This window comes from Stigmatopora argus, chromosome 6 (genome assembly GCF_051989625.1).
Source record: "Stigmatopora argus isolate UIUO_Sarg chromosome 6, RoL_Sarg_1.0, whole genome shotgun sequence".
Lineage (NCBI taxonomy): Eukaryota > Metazoa > Chordata > Actinopteri > Syngnathiformes > Syngnathidae > Stigmatopora > Stigmatopora argus.
In genome coordinates, this window is record NC_135392.1 from 2,451,931 (window position 1) to 2,470,234 (window position 18,304).

Below are 18,304 nucleotides of genomic sequence, written 5' to 3' on the forward strand. Positions count from 1 at the left end.
TCATGCATATTTTAGATGAAACCATTTGTTTATTTTGATACTTTAAGATGGTGTTATTCAGAAACGATATGTTTTTTGACCATAGATCAAGTGGAATAGAAGAAAACAAGTTTATCAGTGTGTGTGGGTGGGTGTGTGGGTATGTTAGTTTAATAGTCGTGCCAACAGAAGGCAAACATTCCATTTAGATGTTTTCTCTTTTTCAGTCTATTGAAGTTTAAAAGCCACACGACGCGCACGTGACTTGCAATGCACACATATTTATTCCAAACAATAACAAAGAGGAAATGTTTAAATAAGTACAAAAGGCACGGTCAGATTGTAACGTAACAAAAAACAATGTCAAATATAAAACAACTGACAAAAAAGGTGGCTTATGCGTTTCTCTTTCTTTTTTTAAGTAACAGCTTTTGAAAAGCTCCTTCTCAATTTCCGCTCTGCTTTTGGCATGTTTGCTTCTTCAAGAAATTACCCTTCCACAAAAAAAGAAAAAAAGAAAATAAAGGAAATGAGTAGGCAAAAAAATGAAAATCAGGTCTGCGGTGTTGGTTTAGCAACCAGAGCAGGCGGCAAAGGCGCAAATTTCGCAGACGTCAAGCGGCACCATGGCTGCAAAAAACAAAACAAAAAAACAATAATATAGTTAGCATTGTTAGCGATGATTGTATGTTAGCATTCTCAGCTAAATCTCAGAAACTGTCGACTAGTTTGAATAAAAACGCTTATTTTTCAGTCGTTTAGACTCCTCCCCATTCATCTAAATCAGATGGCATGGAATATGAATAAAAAAATAAGAACAATAATAGTTAGCATTGTTAGCGATGATCATATATTAGCATTCTCAGCTACATCTCAGAAACTGATGACTGCTTTGAATAAAAATGCTTATTTTTCAGTCATTTAGACTCCTCCCCATTCATCTAAATCAGCTGTCATGAATATGAATAAAAAAAGAACAGTAGTTAGCATTGTTAACGATGATCATATATTAGCATTCTCAGCTACATCTCGGTAAATTAGAAATTTCCATGATATTGTATGTTGCTATTATTATGAGGCCATTGAACCTCCAAAACTGTCGAGTAGTTTGAATAAGAATGCTTATTTTTCAGTCATTTAGACTCCTCCCCATTCATCCAAGTCAGCTGGCATGGAATACGAATCAAAAACCTCATTATGAGTGTCTTTGTGAACGCCTTTGAGCAAGGTCTACAGACTACCAGATCATTCCATGTGGCCCAAAAACGTAAACCGCGTGTATTTAGCCCCAAAAAAAGGAAAATTAAATTTTTGTAGTCTATGAAAAATTGAGGATTTGCCTTTTCGTTGTCATTTTCAGTTTGGTTTTTTTAAATTGAAAATTTTTACATAAAAGATGCAACATAAATCATAAGAATAAATCTCCAATTTTAGCATAGAAATGTTCAGAAAAAATCCAAATGTGTCTCGGTTTGAACTGAACTATAAAAAGTGAAAAAAACAACAACAACAAGCGCTCACCTAGTCTCGCCAATGACGCCGACGCTCCCTTCTGTTTGCACAGAGGCAGCAGTTCTTGGGGCAGCATGGGATTGTCACACATGGACGGCAAGTTGGCTCGCAGCCGTGGGTTCTGCATCGGCATCGGGGCGTCCTCGAACATCTCCTGGAGCCTCTTGACGGCCTCCAGGGAGAAGGACAAGCCGTTCTCCTACGAAGGAAAAACATCGTTAAGATCCCGTCGACCATCTTGCCCCCCTTTCCCAAAGTCTCACTCACCTGGACCTGCACGGCCTGGGCGTCACGGCCCAAGACCAAAACCAGGAGGGCGACCCAAGCGAGTGTGATCTTCATTGTTGATCTCCGATGTCTGCTTGCTCTTCCACAGGGCGAGACAGCTTTTTAAACATCCTGCCGTGGTCGTGGCAGGGTAGGTGCAGCCAATGGGAGCAAAGTTTTCTCACGGGTTAATGAGTAGCGCTACGGTTGTTTCAAATCCATAAATCAGTAATAAAGACAAGCTATATTTTAAGATCGTTGGCGGTGAGTAACACCAACAACAACTTGCTGTCGATGGGACTTCCTACAAAAGGGAGATATGAATATGATGCATGCATGACTACATGTCTAGGAACCATCCATCGAGATTGATAACGTGGTTAGCAGACGTAGTGACAGACCTAGATGAGACAATCGGCCCGTTGACTCAGCGATAGGCGGAAATCTATCGTAGTGTGTTGAAGTATCTTTTCCGGACTGAAAGTGGTCACAATGAGAAATGGGATGTTTATAGTGCAGTGAAGCAATATGTAAAATATATCTAAATGCGAGATTTTTTGGGATTATTGGAATGAATGCTATGGATTTCAATTCCTACACCCAAAAAACAAACGGGGTCTGGTGTTTTCAGGTCATTAATTCTTGTGAAGGCATACCTGTCAATTTATTAGATTAGATTAGAACATTATTTCATCCCGAATTCGGGAAATTTCTTGGTTGCAGTAGCAAGACAGACACAGAAGACATTGTAGACCTAGGTAAAAAAAATGGAGCCACACACGGGAAGGTTTTTTGATTATTTCGAATTGTGTACGCCATATGACAACTTTTTTTAAGTGAGTTTTTTTGTAAAACCGATCTCGTATTACCCATTTCCGCTCTAATCCAGATCGTTTACGTCACTAGTAGCAGACAAAAACGTCATCATCCACTGCTAATATTGTCATGTTTTAAGCATGATATGCGTCAGTCACATCCGCCTTTTCACTATAGCGTGTTAGCAAGCAATGTACCCAGACAGTCAAGTTATCAGCGTCATACAGCGACATCTACACAATCTTGAATCATCTCAGTGAATTTCAAATTTCCATGATATTGTAGTATGTTGCTATTATCATGAGGCCATTGATTTAATGGTATTAATCATTATTCCAACAGTACATTAAAACAATTATATATAATATATAAATTAACGCAGTTATTAGCAAGTAAAAAAAAAGAATATAGAAAAAGCAATTCTAAAATACAGAGAATAGAAAATGACCGGTAACGTAAGAAAAAAGTACGATGATTATCGTGCCAACATGTATGCTAATACAACTTTGCGAGCTATTTTGTTATGCTAACGACTCTTTTTAATCATAAACGTGCTTTTGTCATGATCAAATGAGTTTACTTTACTCACGTTTGCGATATTTTTTTGATCTCGTACTGCGTGTTGAAACAGTCGACGCCGACGGTAAACATCACAACCGGAGGGAAGTAAATCATCAGCCTGCGCCTGAAAAGAATACATTTATTTGATTGTTTATCCGGCCTCTTATTCGCACGCTGTCGAGTGGCCTGGTCAACAATCTTTCCCATCACGTTGTTGCTTTGCTCTTTTTAGGATGCAAGTTTAGGACACGAACACGCGGGGAACAAAAATCACACATTAAGCAGTGATTTTTGACAAAAATGATCATTCCATTACAGCGAACTTTATTCGTTGACATGTTTGAAGTGCACTCTAGTGACACCTATGGGACCACAGAGGCACAGCATTGATACATTTGGATTGCCACCACATTGCCTGTTAGATGACATGTGTCAAAGTGGCGGCCTGGGGGCCAAATCTGGCCCACCTCATCATTTTGTGCGGCCCGGGAAAGTAAATCAAGAGTGCCGACTTTCTGTTTTAAAATCAAATTAAAATGAAGAGTATGGATGCATATTAAATTTCCTGATTTTCCCCCTTTTAAATCAATAATTGTAATTTTTTAATCCATTTTTTCTGTGTTTTTAGTTCAAAAATCATTTTGTAAAATCTCAAAATATATTAAAAAAAGCTCAAATAAACATTGTTTTAGATCTATAAAAAACTGAATATTCAGGGATTTTAATCCAGTTCTTTTAATCCATTTATTAAAAAAAATTCTAAATATTATATCTAAAATGGTCCGGCCCACATGAAATCAAATTGACGTTAAAGTATAGTTGAGAAAGACATGATTATGTATGTCAGGAGGTACTAACTTGTTCTTATCTTATACTTTTAACACAGTTTCCCTTTTTTGGTTTCAGTCACATATGAAGCTATAAAGATGACAAACTCAACCATGTTACGTAACGCACATAAAGCAACTCAATGCACTCAAATGGCAACCTTTTTCTCACAATAAACAAGTGGATTATCAGATTAGTATTAATGCTAAAAGCACCATTAGCAGAAAATAACAAAAATGTGGCAGGATGGATTCAGAGAAGGCAGCACAATAGAAATGTTAAGGCACATCATATTAATCGACCCCAATGCCAAAAAAAAATGAACTAGAGTGAAATATTTGGAAGATTTCATTAAATAAAGTCCAATGTTGATTATTATCAGTTGAGGTAAACTGTAAAGTTAAGGAAACATACATATTGTGCAATCAAATTACCGGATTTTTTTTTTTACAGAATCGAGAGTACGGCTTATATGCGCATAAATTAAATAAACGAAAGTGCAAGGTGACAAGGACGAAACGCCGTAACGCAAGACAATGTGACCGATACGGTCATTTCTTTCAAAATTGAGAAAAGATAAACAGATAAAACGGTAAACAAAATTTATTTTGACGTCTGAATGAAATTTAAAAATAAACCGTGTTTTGCATAAAACGTGAAAAAACTCACTTGTGGCTGCCATTGCTCGATGAGGGCGCCGCCATTTTACCTAGGGATGACAAACTAGAGCACGACGGACACACTTCCTGGTTGTACTGCTCACATGACTTCCTTTTTGAATTTGGCAACACCCTTTAGGAATGTGCAATCCAGCATTCCATTTATACAATATCTCAGAAATACCATGCGGGATGATTTTTCTTCAGATTTTCCCTTCAAAGTAACACATTTGTACTCCCTATTAAAACCATGAATATAGAGTTAAAAATTGTGAATCAGGGGGCGGCTTATACGAGAGAAATTGTAAAATTCAACGATTTCAAGGCAATATCAAGGGTACGGCTTTTACGCAGAGGCGGCTTATATGTGAGAAAATACGGTAACACATTTGTACTCCTATTAAAACCATGAATATAGACTTGAAAATTGTGAATCAGGGGGCGGCTTATACGAGAGAAATTGTAAAATTCAACGATTTCAAGGCAATATCAAGGGTACGGCTTTTACGCGGAGGCGGCTTATATGTGAGAAAATATGGTAACATATTTGTACTCCCTATTAAAACCATGAGTATAGAGTTGAAAATTGTAAATCAGGGGGCGGCTTATATCAGAGAAATTATAAAATTCAACAATTTTAAGGTTATTTTCAGGGTACGGCTTATACGCGGAAACGGCTTATATGCAAGAAAATACGGTACATGTTTTTAAGTACCTGCTATCTCTAATCTGATATACTATAGTACAATGGTAGACAGCGGTAGTTATGGTAAAGTAGTTATTGCACTCTAGGTCAGGTCAATGAAAAAGCTAAAGAAAATGACACAAATTGTGCAGTCAAATCAATTTTCTTCAAAGAAAAATCTCATACATGTAAATCTGACAATAGTAGAGGGCATATAAAAACTACCTGAAAAACCAAGTTTAAACAGAAACATGAAATCAAATACGGGTGTTGTCCACCTTTAGCTCAAAGTCAGCCGGGATATACTCAAGCACCCCGCAACCCTGACAATAATACCCAGTGTTAAAATGGGATTAAAAGGAAAGTAGATCAGCCAGCATGAAGTCAGTTATACATTGCTAACATTTTAAAGTTGTTGCATAAAAACTCTCACTCAGTGACTTTTAACAAGGCGACGATAAGCCCAAGTTTTTATTACAGTCATAAAAAGTCACTTAAACTCCAGATTTAAAAAAAAAGACACATTTATATTCAACATGCAGTCACAGTAGCACTCTGAAATACAGATGTAGTTCGCACCAATAATGCATGTGAATCCCATAATACCTTCCCCTGTTGTTTCCATGGTAACAGCACCTAAGCAAGTGATTATTTTCCCCACCAAGAAAATTCCCGAACACGGGATGAAATAAATTTCTAACCTATAACCGGTTGCAAATCCAGGTATTTATTTGTCGTATTAGCCTGACTAGCATGTATCACCACAATTAGAGCGCTGACTAGAATGTTATCAAAAATTAATGATCTCTTAAACTATTGCTACATAAACTACAAAGTTACCGCATATTTTTATATGATTTATCTTCTAATACAATTGATACCAGGCGTGCCACGTGATAACTAGCCCCAAACAATTAAAGTTGTTTTTTTTGAGTTACTTATTAGGTCCCTATACGTTGTACAAGTTGATATCTTTGGGTATTTATGGTGTTTATGGTTTTAATGTGGATAGTCACATGGGGTTAATATTATTTATTATATATTACTTTAAAAAAAAATACCTATATATATATATATATATATATTTACTTATATATATTTTAATTTTATTTTTTATTTCATTTTATTTACTTATATATTTATTTATTTACTTAAATATATATATATATATATTGTAATTTTATTTGAATTTTTGTATTTACTTATATATTTATTTATTTACTTATATATTTATTTATGTATTTATTTAATTACTAACTTGCTTATTACCTACTTATTTAAGTCAAAAAAGTATTTTTCTGTGTCTGTATTCTCATCCTCTTGCTACTGTGACAATGACATTTCCCGAATACGGGATGAATAAAGTTATCCAATCCAATATGATTGGATTTCACCAACCAATAATTGGATCACTAAATTTGCACTCGGATTATTGAGTGAATTTATGGATTTTAATGATCAGCAGATAGGTTAAAAGCCATTCTAGCATGCTTCCAAGTCATTCGTTTTGGGTTCTAAAACAAGATGGAAGAGGGAGGAGCTTAACATTTAGGCCATCAGGGTAAAATCAGATGATTTAGATTTTTAAAAATTAGATTTAACATTGTGACGACTCTAAAATATTTTCAGATCCCATTTTTTGACTGAGTGGATTTAGTGTCATTTTGATCACCGTATTTTCTCGCATATAAGCCTCACCCTTAAAATTGCCTTAAAATTATTGAATTTTCGTGACGATATTCAAGAACGCTGAACTGTCAATGAACTTTCCAGGTGATCTAGAAGGGAAGTGACTTTCCAAATAAAAGCGGTTAGATAAGTGTGTGTCACATGAACCACGCGAGTCCAATCATGGGAAACAAAAGCTTGCAGTTCTGCCACTCCCTAACCTGAACTTCCACCTCAAAGAGAAAGACAGCACATCAATGACATTTGTGTCAAAGACTGTTGGTTGCTTGGACGATTTTAGTGCATAAATGATGAATTTTTATGGCATTTTTTTTTTACACCACTTACGGGTTAAGCAATTTTGTAATGTTATTAATACGCACACAGATATTTAAAGACTCGAGCACAGGTGCGTCTAAAAAAGGATCTTAATGGGGTACTTTCCATATTTTACTAGATCTGAAATAAACCCACTATTCCTACCAATAAAATACATTTATATCCAATTGGGCAATTGAATACTCTGATATACCATAGGGCTCAGAGATTTTCCCATGTACCGTATTTTCACGACTATATGGCGCATCGCATTTTAAGCCGCAGTGTCAGTAACAAGTGCTATTTCTGTATATGACACACACAAAGGACGCACCGTTTTTAAAGACGCAGCCAGGTATGGCAAAACATACACCATCTTAAACATACGGACACACGCTAAAAACACGTTTTTAAAACGGCAACGGAAGCAAAACTGAGTTGGGTTGCACTTTATTTAGCCATTTTACAATGTACTCACGTCATCATCACCCACAAATCCATCAAAGTCCTCATTTTCTGTGTCCGAATTGAACAATTGTCCAAATGAGTCATCGAAAACGCTGAGTTTTATATGTTCGTCCAGGTGGCCACAATCCATTCGCAAATAGTGGCTAGCGTAATTATTCCAACGCTGCCTTCCATGCTTCGTAAAGCTGTGTTGATGTCGATGTCAATGTCCAGGCCACAATCCTTTGGGTGTATTGGCAAAAGAACTACATATCCCAGCAGTCACTGCGCAGTACTTTTTCTACGGGGAAAAGAGTACAGTCGAGGGCTGCTTGCCGTAGTTGTGAGAACTGTAGAGGATGGTGTACCCTTTCGACTGATTTATTTTATCTTATCGTGATAACCATTTTAGTATTGGTCCATATATAAAGCGCACTGGATTATAAGGCGCCCTGTCTATTTTGGACAGGACCTTATAGTCGTGAAAATACGGTACGTAAAATTGATTAGTCACCTAGTTACCTTCCATTTTTCCTCACAGGGTTGGCAGACTCATTCAACTCAAGATATTGAGAGGAGGGGAGAGTATCCCATAATGCCACTGTAAATGGAATCCGTTTCTCCAGTGCCAATGCAAAGCCTGATCCTATAGGACAGGGGTCGGGAACCTTTTTGAAACAGAGAGCCATAAACAATTCCTATTTTCAAATGTTATTTCTTTGAGAGCCATACTCAGAATTTAAGTGTAAAAATGTGAAAATGAGATGTGACTTTTTGGGGGTCATTTGACCACTTTTAAAGTGCTAAATGAATTATTTTGACAGCACTGTTGCGCAGTTGCTAACCAATGAAAATATGCATGCAGAAAAATAAATAATAAAAATATAATAAAAAATAAAATATTAAAGTTCGATGTACTGTCAACGCCATAGTGCTGACGTGACGCTCCTATTGGTGCATTCAGGACTCGGCTCTGTCACCAGTGGTTTAAATACTACATATTTTACCTCACAGGTTAGCGAAGAGCCACATGCACCCATCAGATGAGCCACATATGGCTCCCGAGCCATAGGTTCCCTACCCCTGCTATAGGAGATTTAAATGAATGGCTTATTAACAGTCAGACAATTCTAAGATAAAATAAGATCTCCAAGGGGCCTCCTTGAAAATAACATTTTATAGTGTTACCCAAAGAAAAGGAGATTGAATCATGTTTGTGAAACCGAGGTTAAGTGAAGTCATCCTATTATATCGTCTACATATAATTACAATTTTGGAATTTATTTCAAATAAAATAAAAAGAGAAATAATCCTTATTGTCGGCTGCCCTCCTTTTTTGTCAGTCAGTGCGTATAAAAACTTTTTAAAATGCCAAACGTCAGCAAAAAAAAGTGTGACAGGTCAACCTTCACAATTGTAAATTAAATATTACATGTCATGTCATCCCATAAAACTCACTGAGGCAATTCATTATCTTGTCGTTGTCAGTAAAGCAATCCATCGTCATGGAAACAACGGTATAATTCAAAATGCCATCAAATGTTCAAGGTGAGTTTTATGCCGTGTGAACCCGACAGTCGGCGTTCCCAAACGACGCTGTTCATATTTGAATGCTTTTATGGAAGCCATAGAACACACAATGCTCGGCTTGTTGAATTTTTAACACCATTATATTTGTCTTCCCCATAAATCATCACTGCGACTATCCTTCTTACGTCAGAGGTGTTCTTGTAATCTTGACAGCGCCTACCCGCTGAATAATGGAATAAAAAAGTCATCAATCTTATTTTATCGTTATTGCCGAGAATCAGACGTCGTCAGATGGCGCAGATGTTCGTTTGCCTGACCTCGTGCGATCGTTGCGAATGGTTGTCTGTCTCTTCGTGTACCCTACGACTGACTGGTGACCAGTCTAGGGCTATTTAATTCAATAAAAATCAAATTAATAATGAATAAAATCGAATTTCTCATGTGTCTGGGCATACAGGCAACCGCCCTGGGCACACTGAGGACCACTGTGAGCAACATCATAATTGCTCGCTAAGGCACACACCAGTATCACACCTGCCATAAGCAGATGCATGTATTCTACCCATGAATGGTCTAGTCATAATAAAATGTAATGATTAATGCCTATGAATCACTTCTCATTTTCATTCAAATGACTTTTCTGCTGAATATGTTACTTGAGATAGTCAAGCGTCCATTTATATGCAATATTTTTCCATTGGAAAACTCGCTTACAACTTTAGTTTCATACATACACATTTCTTTTTTTTACTTTGCCTTGTTGAGTGGCTCTGCCTGTGCACAATTGGCGGCCCGCGGGCCAAATGTGGCCCGCCGCATCATCTTCTGCGGCCCGAGAAAGTAAATAATGAGTGCCGACTTTCTGTTTTATAATCAAATTCAAATGAAGATGAGATGTGTAGGGAATATTTCATGTGTTTCCCCTTTTAAAATCAATAATTGCAGAAGATTTGTACTATGTAAAAAAATGATTGTTGATCAGCACGATCGGAAAAGCTTTCGATTTATTGATTGATTAATTTTAGTTGGAATACATAATGGCCCTAGATTAGATCAGATTAGATCAGATCAGATTAGATCAGATCAGATTAGATCAGATGAGATCAGATGAGATCAGATGAGATCAGATGAGATCAGATGAGATCAGATGAGCTCAAATGAGATCAGATTAGATCAGATTAGATCAGATTAGATTAGATCAAATCAGATTAGATAATTTTATTCATCCCATATTCGGGAAATTTCACTGTCACAGTGGCAATAGGGTGAGAATTTCCAGAATTTCAGATAAATTCTATAGTTATATAATTTATGTATTTATATAAATTATATTAAAGGTTATATAAATAGTATACATATACATACAAGAAATTCCCAGAAGTTCTAGCACCCCGCACCCTTGTGCTGAAAATGAATGAACGAGCGCTAGGAATCATAACTGCAGCTGAAGGACTGCAGTGACAGAACATTAGTGAAAGTCAGACAGCGTGGCATTACATCGCCATGAATTGCGCGATGCTGTCATTGGACTGACTTTGGCTACAAGATGTTCTTGAACAGATTCAGAACAGCTGTGTCAGAGGAAAAATTGGCTCTCGATTCAATTTGAAAAAGCGTCACGACAGCTGAACCTTTACAATCTGCGACAAGGCCAATCATGCGTGCATAACTTTTTGCTAACCACATTATCTTTCACTGCGGTTGTCCTCGTGAGGGCCGGAGGCCATCGCCATTTCGGCGAGGGCGCTAAAGTAATTGTAATTTTTGATCCAGAGAACCAGAAAGCAATCCCGGTGGCAAACATCAAACTAGAAAAACCAGGAAAATACACAAAGCCCTTTGGCAAATCAAGTTCCAGTTAGAGGACAGGCCCTGGAGAGAATTGAGCTCACAATCCCTGGTTTACAAGACCAGTGCTCTAACCACTGAGCTACAAGGCCCTGTTCATTTGTAGCCCAGACCTTCAGAAACAGAAAGCAATCCAGGAGAGCCATGTCATTATAGAAGAAATAAGAAGACATGCACTGACCATTGCTGAGTCAAATGCCAGATTAATAGACAGGCCCTGGTGAGAATCAAGCTCATGACCCCTGGTTTACAAGACCAGTGCTCTAACCACTGAGCTACAAGGCCCTGTTCAATTGTAGGTTAGACCTTCAGAAACAGAAAGCAATCCAGGAGAGCCATGTCATTATAGAAGAAATAAGAAGACATGCACTGACCATTGCTGAGTCAAATGCCAGATTAATAGACAGGCCCTGGTGAGAATCGAGCTCACGACCCCTGGTTTACAAGACCAGTGCTCTAACCACTGAGCTACAAGGCCCTGTTCAATTGTAGGTTAGACCTTCAGAACCAGAAAGCAATCCAGGAGAGCCATGTCATTATAGAAGAACTAAGAAGACATGCACTGAGTATTGCTGAGTCAAATGCCAGTCAATAGAAAGGCCCTGGTGAGAGTCGAGCTCACGACCCCTGGTTTACGAGACCAGTGCTCTGACCACTGAGCTACAAGGCCCTGTGTGATAAAGGTGTTGACCTTCAGAACCAGAAAGCAATCCAGGAGAGCCACGTCATTATAGAAGAACACATGCACTGACTATTACTGAGTCAAATGCCAGTTAATAGACAGGCCCTGGTGAGAATTGAGCTCACGACCCCTGGTTTGCGAGACCAGTGCTCTGACCACTGAGCTACAAGGCCCTGTGTGATAAAGGTGTTGACCTTCAGAACCAGAAAGCAATCCAGGAGAGCCACGTCATTATAGAAGAACTAAGAAGACATGCACTGACTATTACTGAGTCAAGCACCACTTAATATACAGGCCCTGGTGAGAATCGAGCTCACGACCCCTGGTTTACAAGACCAGTGCTCTAACCACTGAGCTACAAGGCCCTGTGTGATAAAGGTGTTGACCTTCAGAACCAGAAAGCAATCCAGGAGAGCCACGTCATTATAGAAGAACACATGCACTGACTATTACTGAGTCAAATGCCAGTTAATAGACAGGCCCTGGTGAGAATTGAGCTCACGACCCCTGGTTTGCGAGACCAGTGCTCTGACCACTGAGCTACAAGGCCCTGTGTGATAAAGGTGTTGACCTTCAGAACCAGAAAGCAATCCAGGAGAGCCACGTCATTATAGAAGAACTAAGAAGACATGCACTGACTATTACTGAGTCAAGCACCACTTAATATACAGGCCCTGGTGAGAATCGAGCTCACGACCCCTGGTTTACAAGACCAGTGCTCTAACCACTGAGCTACAAGGCCCTGTGTGATAAAGGTGTTGACCTTCAGAACCAGAAAGCAATCCAGGAGAGCCACGTCATTATAGAAGAACTAAGAAGACATGCACTGACTATTACTGAGTCAAATGCCAGTTAATAGACAGGCCCTGGTGAGAATTGAGCTCACGACCCCTGGTTTACGAGACCAGTGCTCTGACCACTGAGCTACAAGGCCCTGTGTGATAAAGGTGTTGACCTTCAGAACCAGAAAGCAATCCAGGAGAGCCACGTCATTATAGAAGAGCTAAGAAGACATGCACTGACTATTACTGAGTCAAGCACCACTTAATACACAGGCCCTGGTGAGAATCGAGCTCACGACCCCTGGTTTACAAGACCAGTGCTCTAACCACGGAGCTACAAGGCCCTGTGTGATAAAGGTGTTGACCTTCAGAACCAGAAAGCAATCCAGGAGAGCCACGTCATTATAGAAGAACTAAGAAGACATGCACTGACTATTACTGAGTCAAGCACCACTTAATACACAGGTCCTGGTGAGAATCGAGCTCACGACCCCTGGTTTACAAAACCAGTGCTCTAACCACTGAGCTACAAGGCCCTGTTCAATTGTAGGTTAGACCTTCAGAACCAGAAAGCAATCCAGGAGAGCCATGTCATTATAGAAGAAATAAGAAGACATGCACTGACCATTGCTGAGTCAAATGCCAGATTAATAGACAGGCCCTGGTGAGAATCAAGCTCATGACCCCTGGTTTACAAGACCAGTGCTCTAACCACTGAGCTACAAGGCCCTGTTCAATTGTAGGTTAGACCTTCAGAAACAGAAAGCAATCCAGGAGAGCCATGTCATTATAGAAGAAATAAGAAGACATGCACTGACCATTGCTGAGTCAAATGCCAGATTAATAGACAGGCCCTGGTGAGAATCGAGCTCACGACCCCTGGTTTACAAGACCAGTGCTCTAACCACTGAGCTACAAGGCCCTGTTCAATTGTAGGTTAGACCTTCAGAACCAGAAAGCAATCCAGGAGAGCCATGTCATTATAGAAGAACTAAGAAGACATGCACTGAGTATTGCTGAGTCAAATGCCAGTCAATAGAAAGGCCCTGGTGAGAGTCGAGCTCACGACCCCTGGTTTACGAGACCAGTGCTCTGACCACTGAGCTACAAGGCCCTGTGTGATAAAGGTGTTGACCTTCAGAACCAGAAAGCAATCCAGGAGAGCCACGTCATTATAGAAGAACACATGCACTGACTATTACTGAGTCAAATGCCAGTTAATAGACAGGCCCTGGTGAGAATTGAGCTCACGACCCCTGGTTTGCGAGACCAGTGCTCTGACCACTGAGCTACAAGGCCCTGTGTGATAAAGGTGTTGACCTTCAGAACCAGAAAGCAATCCAGGAGAGCCACGTCATTATAGAAGAACTAAGAAGACATGCACTGACTATTACTGAGTCAAGCACCACTTAATATACAGGCCCTGGTGAGAATCGAGCTCACGACCCCTGGTTTACAAGACCAGTGCTCTAACCACTGAGCTACAAGGCCCTGTGTGATAAAGGTGTTGACCTTCAGAACCAGAAAGCAATCCAGGAGAGCCACGTCATTATAGAAGAACACATGCACTGACTATTACTGAGTCAAATGCCAGTTAATAGACAGGCCCTGGTGAGAATTGAGCTCACGACCCCTGGTTTGCGAGACCAGTGCTCTGACCACTGAGCTACAAGGCCCTGTGTGATAAAGGTGTTGACCTTCAGAACCAGAAAGCAATCCAGGAGAGCCACGTCATTATAGAAGAACTAAGAAGACATGCACTGACTATTACTGAGTCAAGCACCACTTAATATACAGGCCCTGGTGAGAATCGAGCTCACGACCCCTGGTTTACAAGACCAGTGCTCTAACCACTGAGCTACAAGGCCCTGTGTGATAAAGGTGTTGACCTTCAGAACCAGAAAGCAATCCAGGAGAGCCACGTCATTATAGAAGAACTAAGAAGACATGCACTGACTATTACTGAGTCAAATGCCAGTTAATAGACAGGCCCTGGTGAGAATTGAGCTCACGACCCCTGGTTTACGAGACCAGTGCTCTGACCACTGAGCTACAAGGCCCTGTGTGATAAAGGTGTTGACCTTCAGAACCAGAAAGCAATCCAGGAGAGCCACGTCATTATAGAAGAGCTAAGAAGACATGCACTGACTATTACTGAGTCAAGCACCACTTAATACACAGGCCCTGGTGAGAATCGAGCTCACGACCCCTGGTTTACAAGACCAGTGCTCTAACCACGGAGCTACAAGGCCCTGTGTGATAAAGGTGTTGACCTTCAGAACCAGAAAGCAATCCAGGAGAGCCACGTCATTATAGAAGAACTAAGAAGACATGCACTGACTATTACTGAGTCAAGCACCACTTAATACACAGGTCCTGGTGAGAATCGAGCTCACGACCCCTGGTTTACAAAACCAGTGCTCTAACCACTGAGCTACAAGGCCCTGTTCAATTGTAGGTTAGACCTTCAGAACCAGAAAGCAATCCAGGAGAGCCATGTCATTATAGAAGAAATAAGAAGACATGCACTGACCATTGCTGAGTCAAATGCCAGATTAATAGACAGGCCCTGGTGAGAATCGAGCTGACGACCCCTGGTTTACAAGACCAGTGCTCTAACCACTGAGCTACAAGGCCCTGTTCAATTGTAGGTTAGACCTTCAGAACCAGAAAGCAATCCAGGAGAGCCATGTCATTATAGAAGAACTAAGAAGACATGCACTGACCATTGCTGAGTCAAATGCCAGATTAATAGACAGGCCCTGGTGAGAATCAAGCTCATGACCCCTGGTTTACAAGACCAGTGCTCTAACCACTGAGCTACAAGGCCCTGTTCAATTGTAGGTTAGACCTTCAGAAACAGAAAGCAATCCAGGAGAGCCATGTCATTATAGAAGAACTAAGAAGACATGCACTGAGTATTGCTGAGTCAAATGCCAGTTAATAGAAAGGCCCTGGTGAGAGTCGAGCTCACGACCCCTGGTTTACAAGACCAGTGCTCTGACCACTGAGCTACAAGGCCCTGTGTGATAAAGGTGTTGACCTTCAGAACCAGAAAGCAATCCAGGAGAGCCACGTCATTATAGAAGAACTAAGAAGACATGCACTGACTATTACTGAGTCAAATGCCAGTTAATAGAAAGGCCCTGGTGAGAATTGAGCTCACGACCCCTGGTTACGAGACCAGTGCTCTGACCACTGAGCTACAAGGCCCTGTGTGATAAAGGTGTTGACCCTCAGAACCAGAAAGCAATCCAGGAGAGCCACGTCATTATAGAAGAACTAAGAAGACATGCACTGACTATTACTGAGTCAAGCACCACTTAATACATAGGCCCTGGTGAGAATCGAGCTCACGACCCCTGGTTTACAAGACCAGTGCTCTAACCACTGAGCTACAAGGCCCTGTTCAATTGTAGGCTAGACCTTCAGAACCAGAAAGCAATCCAGGAGAGCCACGTCATTATAGAAGAACTAAGAAGACATGCACTGACTATTACTGAGTCAAGCACCACTTAATACACAGGCCCTGGTGAGAATCGAGCTCACGACCCCTGGTTTACAAGACCAGTGCTCTAACCACTGAGCTACAAGGCCCTGTTCAATTGTAGGTTAGACCTTCAGAACCAGAAAGCAATCCAGGAGAGCCATGTCATTATAGAAGAACTAAGAAGACATGCACTGAGTATTGCTGAGTCAAATGCCAGTCAATAGAAAGGCCCTGGTGAGAGTCGAGCTCACGACCCCTGGTTTACGAGACCAGTGCTCTGACCACTGAGCTACAAGGCCCTGTGTGATAAAGGTGTTGACCTTCAGAACCAGAAAGCAATCCAGGAGAGCCACGTCATTATAGAAGAACTAAGAACACATGCACTGACTATTACTGAGTCAAATGCCAGTTAATAGACAGGCCCTGGTGAGAATTGAGCTCACGACCCCTGGTTTGCGAGACCAGTGCTCTGACCACTGAGCTACAAGGCCTTGTGTGATAAAGGTGTTGACCTTCAGAACCAGAAAGCAATCCAGGAGAGCCACGTCATTATAGAAGAACTAAGAAGACATGCACTGACTATTACTGAGTCAAGCACCACTTAATATACAGGCCCTGGTGAGAATCGAGCTCACGACCCCTGGTTTACAAGACCAGTGCTCTAACCACTGAGCTACAAGGCCCTGTGTGATAAAGGTGTTGACCTTCAGAACCAGAAAGCAATCCAGGAGAGCCACGTCATTATAGAAAAACTAAGAAGACATGCACTGACTATTACTGAGTCAAATGCCAGTTAATAGACAGGCCCTGGTGAGAATTGAGCTCACGACCCCTGGTTACGAGACCAGTGCTCTGACCACTGAGCTACAAGGCCCTGTGTGATAAAGGTGTTGACCTTCAGAACCAGAAAGCAATCCAGGAGAGCCACGTCATTATAGAAGAACTAAGAAGACATGCACTGACTATTACTGAGTCAAGCACCACTTAATACATAGGCCCTGGTGAGAATCGAGCTCACGACCCCTGGTTTACAAGACCAGTGCTCTAACCACTGAGCTACAAGGCCCTGTTCAATTGTAGGCTAGACCTTCAGAACCAGAAAGCAATCCAGGAGAGCCACGTCATTATAGAAGAACTAAGAAGACATGCACTGACTATTACTGAGTCAAGCACCACTTAATACATAGGCCCTGGTGAGAATCGAGCTCACGACCCCTGGTTTACAAAACCAGTGCTCTAACCACTGAGCTACAAGGCCCTGTTCAATTGTAGGTTAGACCTTCAGAACCAGAAAGCAATCCAGGAGAGCCATGTCATTATAGAAGAACTAAGAAGACATGCACTGAGTATTGCTGAGTCAAATGCCAGTCAATAGAAAGGCCCTGGTGAGAGTCGAGCTCACGACCCCTGGTTTACGAGACCAGTGCTCTGACCACTGAGCTACAAGGCCCTGTGTGATAAAGGTGTTGACCTTCAGAACCAGAAAGCAATCCAGGAGAGCCACGTCATTATAGAAGAACACATGCACTGACTATTACTGAGTCAAATGCCAGTTAATAGACAGGCCCTGGTGAGAATTGAGCTCACGACCCCTGGTTTGCGAGACCAGTGCTCTGACCACTGAGCTACAAGGCCCTGTGTGATAAAGGTGTTGACCTTCAGAACCAGAAAGCAATCCAGGAGAGCCACGTCATTATAGAAGAACTAAGAAGACATGCACTGACTATTACTGAGTCAAGCACCACTTAATATACAGGCCCTGGTGAGAATCGAGCTCACGACCCCTGGTTTACAAGACCAGTGCTCTAACCACTGAGCTACAAGGCCCTGTGTGATAAAGGTGTTGACCTTCAGAACCAGAAAGCAATCCAGGAGAGCCACGTCATTATAGAAGAACACATGCACTGACTATTACTGAGTCAAATGCCAGTTAATAGACAGGCCCTGGTGAGAATTGAGCTCACGACCCCTGGTTTGCGAGACCAGTGCTCTGACCACTGAGCTACAAGGCCCTGTGTGATAAAGGTGTTGACCTTCAGAACCAGAAAGCAATCCAGGAGAGCCACGTCATTATAGAAGAACTAAGAAGACATGCACTGACTATTACTGAGTCAAGCACCACTTAATATACAGGCCCTGGTGAGAATCGAGCTCACGACCCCTGGTTTACAAGACCAGTGCTCTAACCACTGAGCTACAAGGCCCTGTGTGATAAAGGTGTTGACCTTCAGA

General features: G+C 41.0%; 1 protein-coding gene and 36 non-coding genes across 37 annotated transcripts; all 37 read right to left on the reverse strand.

Moving 5' to 3' along the window:
- Nucleotides 1-240: 240 nt before the first annotated feature.
- LOC144075931 (guanylate cyclase activator 2B-like) lies at nt 241-3,552 on the reverse strand. The gene is made up of 3 exons (XM_077603391.1): nt 1,759-3,552; nt 1,501-1,690; nt 241-609 (listed from the first exon to the last, which is right to left on the reverse strand). The coding sequence occupies exons 1-3, from the start codon at nt 1,831-1,833 to the stop codon at nt 551-553; spliced, it is 324 nt and encodes a 107-aa protein (XP_077459517.1). The 5' UTR covers nt 1,834-3,552; the 3' UTR covers nt 241-550.
- Nucleotides 3,553-11,137: 7,585 nt separating this feature from the next.
- Nucleotides 11,138-11,210, reverse strand: trnat-ugu (transfer RNA threonine (anticodon UGU)). Its single transcript has one exon. It is a non-coding gene; the product is annotated as a tRNA-Thr (tRNA).
- A 120-nt stretch (nt 11,211-11,330) lies between these two features.
- Nucleotides 11,331-11,403, reverse strand: trnat-ugu (transfer RNA threonine (anticodon UGU)). The gene has a single exon. It is a non-coding gene; the product is annotated as a tRNA-Thr (tRNA).
- Nucleotides 11,404-11,523: 120 nt separating this feature from the next.
- Nucleotides 11,524-11,596, reverse strand: trnat-ugu (transfer RNA threonine (anticodon UGU)). Its single transcript has one exon. It is a non-coding gene; the product is annotated as a tRNA-Thr (tRNA).
- A 119-nt stretch (nt 11,597-11,715) lies between these two features.
- On the reverse strand, nt 11,716-11,788 carry trnat-cgu (transfer RNA threonine (anticodon CGU)). Its single transcript has one exon. It is a non-coding gene; the product is annotated as a tRNA-Thr (tRNA).
- A 112-nt stretch (nt 11,789-11,900) lies between these two features.
- On the reverse strand, nt 11,901-11,973 carry trnaa-cgc (transfer RNA alanine (anticodon CGC)). Its single transcript has one exon. It is a non-coding gene; the product is annotated as a tRNA-Ala (tRNA).
- Nucleotides 11,974-12,092: 119 nt separating this feature from the next.
- Nucleotides 12,093-12,165, reverse strand: trnat-ugu (transfer RNA threonine (anticodon UGU)). The gene has a single exon. It is a non-coding gene; the product is annotated as a tRNA-Thr (tRNA).
- A 112-nt stretch (nt 12,166-12,277) lies between these two features.
- On the reverse strand, nt 12,278-12,350 carry trnaa-cgc (transfer RNA alanine (anticodon CGC)). Its single transcript has one exon. It is a non-coding gene; the product is annotated as a tRNA-Ala (tRNA).
- Nucleotides 12,351-12,469: 119 nt separating this feature from the next.
- On the reverse strand, nt 12,470-12,542 carry trnat-ugu (transfer RNA threonine (anticodon UGU)). The gene has a single exon. It is a non-coding gene; the product is annotated as a tRNA-Thr (tRNA).
- A 119-nt stretch (nt 12,543-12,661) lies between these two features.
- On the reverse strand, nt 12,662-12,734 carry trnat-cgu (transfer RNA threonine (anticodon CGU)). Its single transcript has one exon. It is a non-coding gene; the product is annotated as a tRNA-Thr (tRNA).
- A 119-nt stretch (nt 12,735-12,853) lies between these two features.
- trnat-ugu (transfer RNA threonine (anticodon UGU)) lies at nt 12,854-12,926 on the reverse strand. Its single transcript has one exon. It is a non-coding gene; the product is annotated as a tRNA-Thr (tRNA).
- A 119-nt stretch (nt 12,927-13,045) lies between these two features.
- Nucleotides 13,046-13,118, reverse strand: trnat-ugu (transfer RNA threonine (anticodon UGU)). The gene has a single exon. It is a non-coding gene; the product is annotated as a tRNA-Thr (tRNA).
- Nucleotides 13,119-13,238: 120 nt separating this feature from the next.
- trnat-ugu (transfer RNA threonine (anticodon UGU)) lies at nt 13,239-13,311 on the reverse strand. Its single transcript has one exon. It is a non-coding gene; the product is annotated as a tRNA-Thr (tRNA).
- A 120-nt stretch (nt 13,312-13,431) lies between these two features.
- trnat-ugu (transfer RNA threonine (anticodon UGU)) lies at nt 13,432-13,504 on the reverse strand. Its single transcript has one exon. It is a non-coding gene; the product is annotated as a tRNA-Thr (tRNA).
- A 119-nt stretch (nt 13,505-13,623) lies between these two features.
- Nucleotides 13,624-13,696, reverse strand: trnat-cgu (transfer RNA threonine (anticodon CGU)). Its single transcript has one exon. It is a non-coding gene; the product is annotated as a tRNA-Thr (tRNA).
- A 112-nt stretch (nt 13,697-13,808) lies between these two features.
- On the reverse strand, nt 13,809-13,881 carry trnaa-cgc (transfer RNA alanine (anticodon CGC)). The gene has a single exon. It is a non-coding gene; the product is annotated as a tRNA-Ala (tRNA).
- A 119-nt stretch (nt 13,882-14,000) lies between these two features.
- trnat-ugu (transfer RNA threonine (anticodon UGU)) lies at nt 14,001-14,073 on the reverse strand. Its single transcript has one exon. It is a non-coding gene; the product is annotated as a tRNA-Thr (tRNA).
- Nucleotides 14,074-14,185: 112 nt separating this feature from the next.
- On the reverse strand, nt 14,186-14,258 carry trnaa-cgc (transfer RNA alanine (anticodon CGC)). The gene has a single exon. It is a non-coding gene; the product is annotated as a tRNA-Ala (tRNA).
- A 119-nt stretch (nt 14,259-14,377) lies between these two features.
- On the reverse strand, nt 14,378-14,450 carry trnat-ugu (transfer RNA threonine (anticodon UGU)). The gene has a single exon. It is a non-coding gene; the product is annotated as a tRNA-Thr (tRNA).
- Nucleotides 14,451-14,569: 119 nt separating this feature from the next.
- Nucleotides 14,570-14,642, reverse strand: trnat-cgu (transfer RNA threonine (anticodon CGU)). Its single transcript has one exon. It is a non-coding gene; the product is annotated as a tRNA-Thr (tRNA).
- A 119-nt stretch (nt 14,643-14,761) lies between these two features.
- On the reverse strand, nt 14,762-14,834 carry trnat-ugu (transfer RNA threonine (anticodon UGU)). Its single transcript has one exon. It is a non-coding gene; the product is annotated as a tRNA-Thr (tRNA).
- A 119-nt stretch (nt 14,835-14,953) lies between these two features.
- Nucleotides 14,954-15,026, reverse strand: trnat-ugu (transfer RNA threonine (anticodon UGU)). Its single transcript has one exon. It is a non-coding gene; the product is annotated as a tRNA-Thr (tRNA).
- Nucleotides 15,027-15,146: 120 nt separating this feature from the next.
- trnat-ugu (transfer RNA threonine (anticodon UGU)) lies at nt 15,147-15,219 on the reverse strand. The gene has a single exon. It is a non-coding gene; the product is annotated as a tRNA-Thr (tRNA).
- A 120-nt stretch (nt 15,220-15,339) lies between these two features.
- Nucleotides 15,340-15,412, reverse strand: trnat-ugu (transfer RNA threonine (anticodon UGU)). Its single transcript has one exon. It is a non-coding gene; the product is annotated as a tRNA-Thr (tRNA).
- A 119-nt stretch (nt 15,413-15,531) lies between these two features.
- On the reverse strand, nt 15,532-15,604 carry trnat-ugu (transfer RNA threonine (anticodon UGU)). Its single transcript has one exon. It is a non-coding gene; the product is annotated as a tRNA-Thr (tRNA).
- A 310-nt stretch (nt 15,605-15,914) lies between these two features.
- On the reverse strand, nt 15,915-15,987 carry trnat-ugu (transfer RNA threonine (anticodon UGU)). Its single transcript has one exon. It is a non-coding gene; the product is annotated as a tRNA-Thr (tRNA).
- Nucleotides 15,988-16,106: 119 nt separating this feature from the next.
- Nucleotides 16,107-16,179, reverse strand: trnat-ugu (transfer RNA threonine (anticodon UGU)). The gene has a single exon. It is a non-coding gene; the product is annotated as a tRNA-Thr (tRNA).
- A 119-nt stretch (nt 16,180-16,298) lies between these two features.
- trnat-cgu (transfer RNA threonine (anticodon CGU)) lies at nt 16,299-16,371 on the reverse strand. The gene has a single exon. It is a non-coding gene; the product is annotated as a tRNA-Thr (tRNA).
- Nucleotides 16,372-16,490: 119 nt separating this feature from the next.
- Nucleotides 16,491-16,563, reverse strand: trnaa-cgc (transfer RNA alanine (anticodon CGC)). Its single transcript has one exon. It is a non-coding gene; the product is annotated as a tRNA-Ala (tRNA).
- Nucleotides 16,564-16,682: 119 nt separating this feature from the next.
- Nucleotides 16,683-16,755, reverse strand: trnat-ugu (transfer RNA threonine (anticodon UGU)). The gene has a single exon. It is a non-coding gene; the product is annotated as a tRNA-Thr (tRNA).
- A 310-nt stretch (nt 16,756-17,065) lies between these two features.
- trnat-ugu (transfer RNA threonine (anticodon UGU)) lies at nt 17,066-17,138 on the reverse strand. The gene has a single exon. It is a non-coding gene; the product is annotated as a tRNA-Thr (tRNA).
- Nucleotides 17,139-17,257: 119 nt separating this feature from the next.
- trnat-ugu (transfer RNA threonine (anticodon UGU)) lies at nt 17,258-17,330 on the reverse strand. Its single transcript has one exon. It is a non-coding gene; the product is annotated as a tRNA-Thr (tRNA).
- Nucleotides 17,331-17,449: 119 nt separating this feature from the next.
- Nucleotides 17,450-17,522, reverse strand: trnat-cgu (transfer RNA threonine (anticodon CGU)). The gene has a single exon. It is a non-coding gene; the product is annotated as a tRNA-Thr (tRNA).
- A 112-nt stretch (nt 17,523-17,634) lies between these two features.
- On the reverse strand, nt 17,635-17,707 carry trnaa-cgc (transfer RNA alanine (anticodon CGC)). The gene has a single exon. It is a non-coding gene; the product is annotated as a tRNA-Ala (tRNA).
- A 119-nt stretch (nt 17,708-17,826) lies between these two features.
- trnat-ugu (transfer RNA threonine (anticodon UGU)) lies at nt 17,827-17,899 on the reverse strand. The gene has a single exon. It is a non-coding gene; the product is annotated as a tRNA-Thr (tRNA).
- A 112-nt stretch (nt 17,900-18,011) lies between these two features.
- trnaa-cgc (transfer RNA alanine (anticodon CGC)) lies at nt 18,012-18,084 on the reverse strand. Its single transcript has one exon. It is a non-coding gene; the product is annotated as a tRNA-Ala (tRNA).
- Nucleotides 18,085-18,203: 119 nt separating this feature from the next.
- Nucleotides 18,204-18,276, reverse strand: trnat-ugu (transfer RNA threonine (anticodon UGU)). The gene has a single exon. It is a non-coding gene; the product is annotated as a tRNA-Thr (tRNA).
- Between the last annotated feature and the right edge of the window lie 28 nt (nt 18,277-18,304).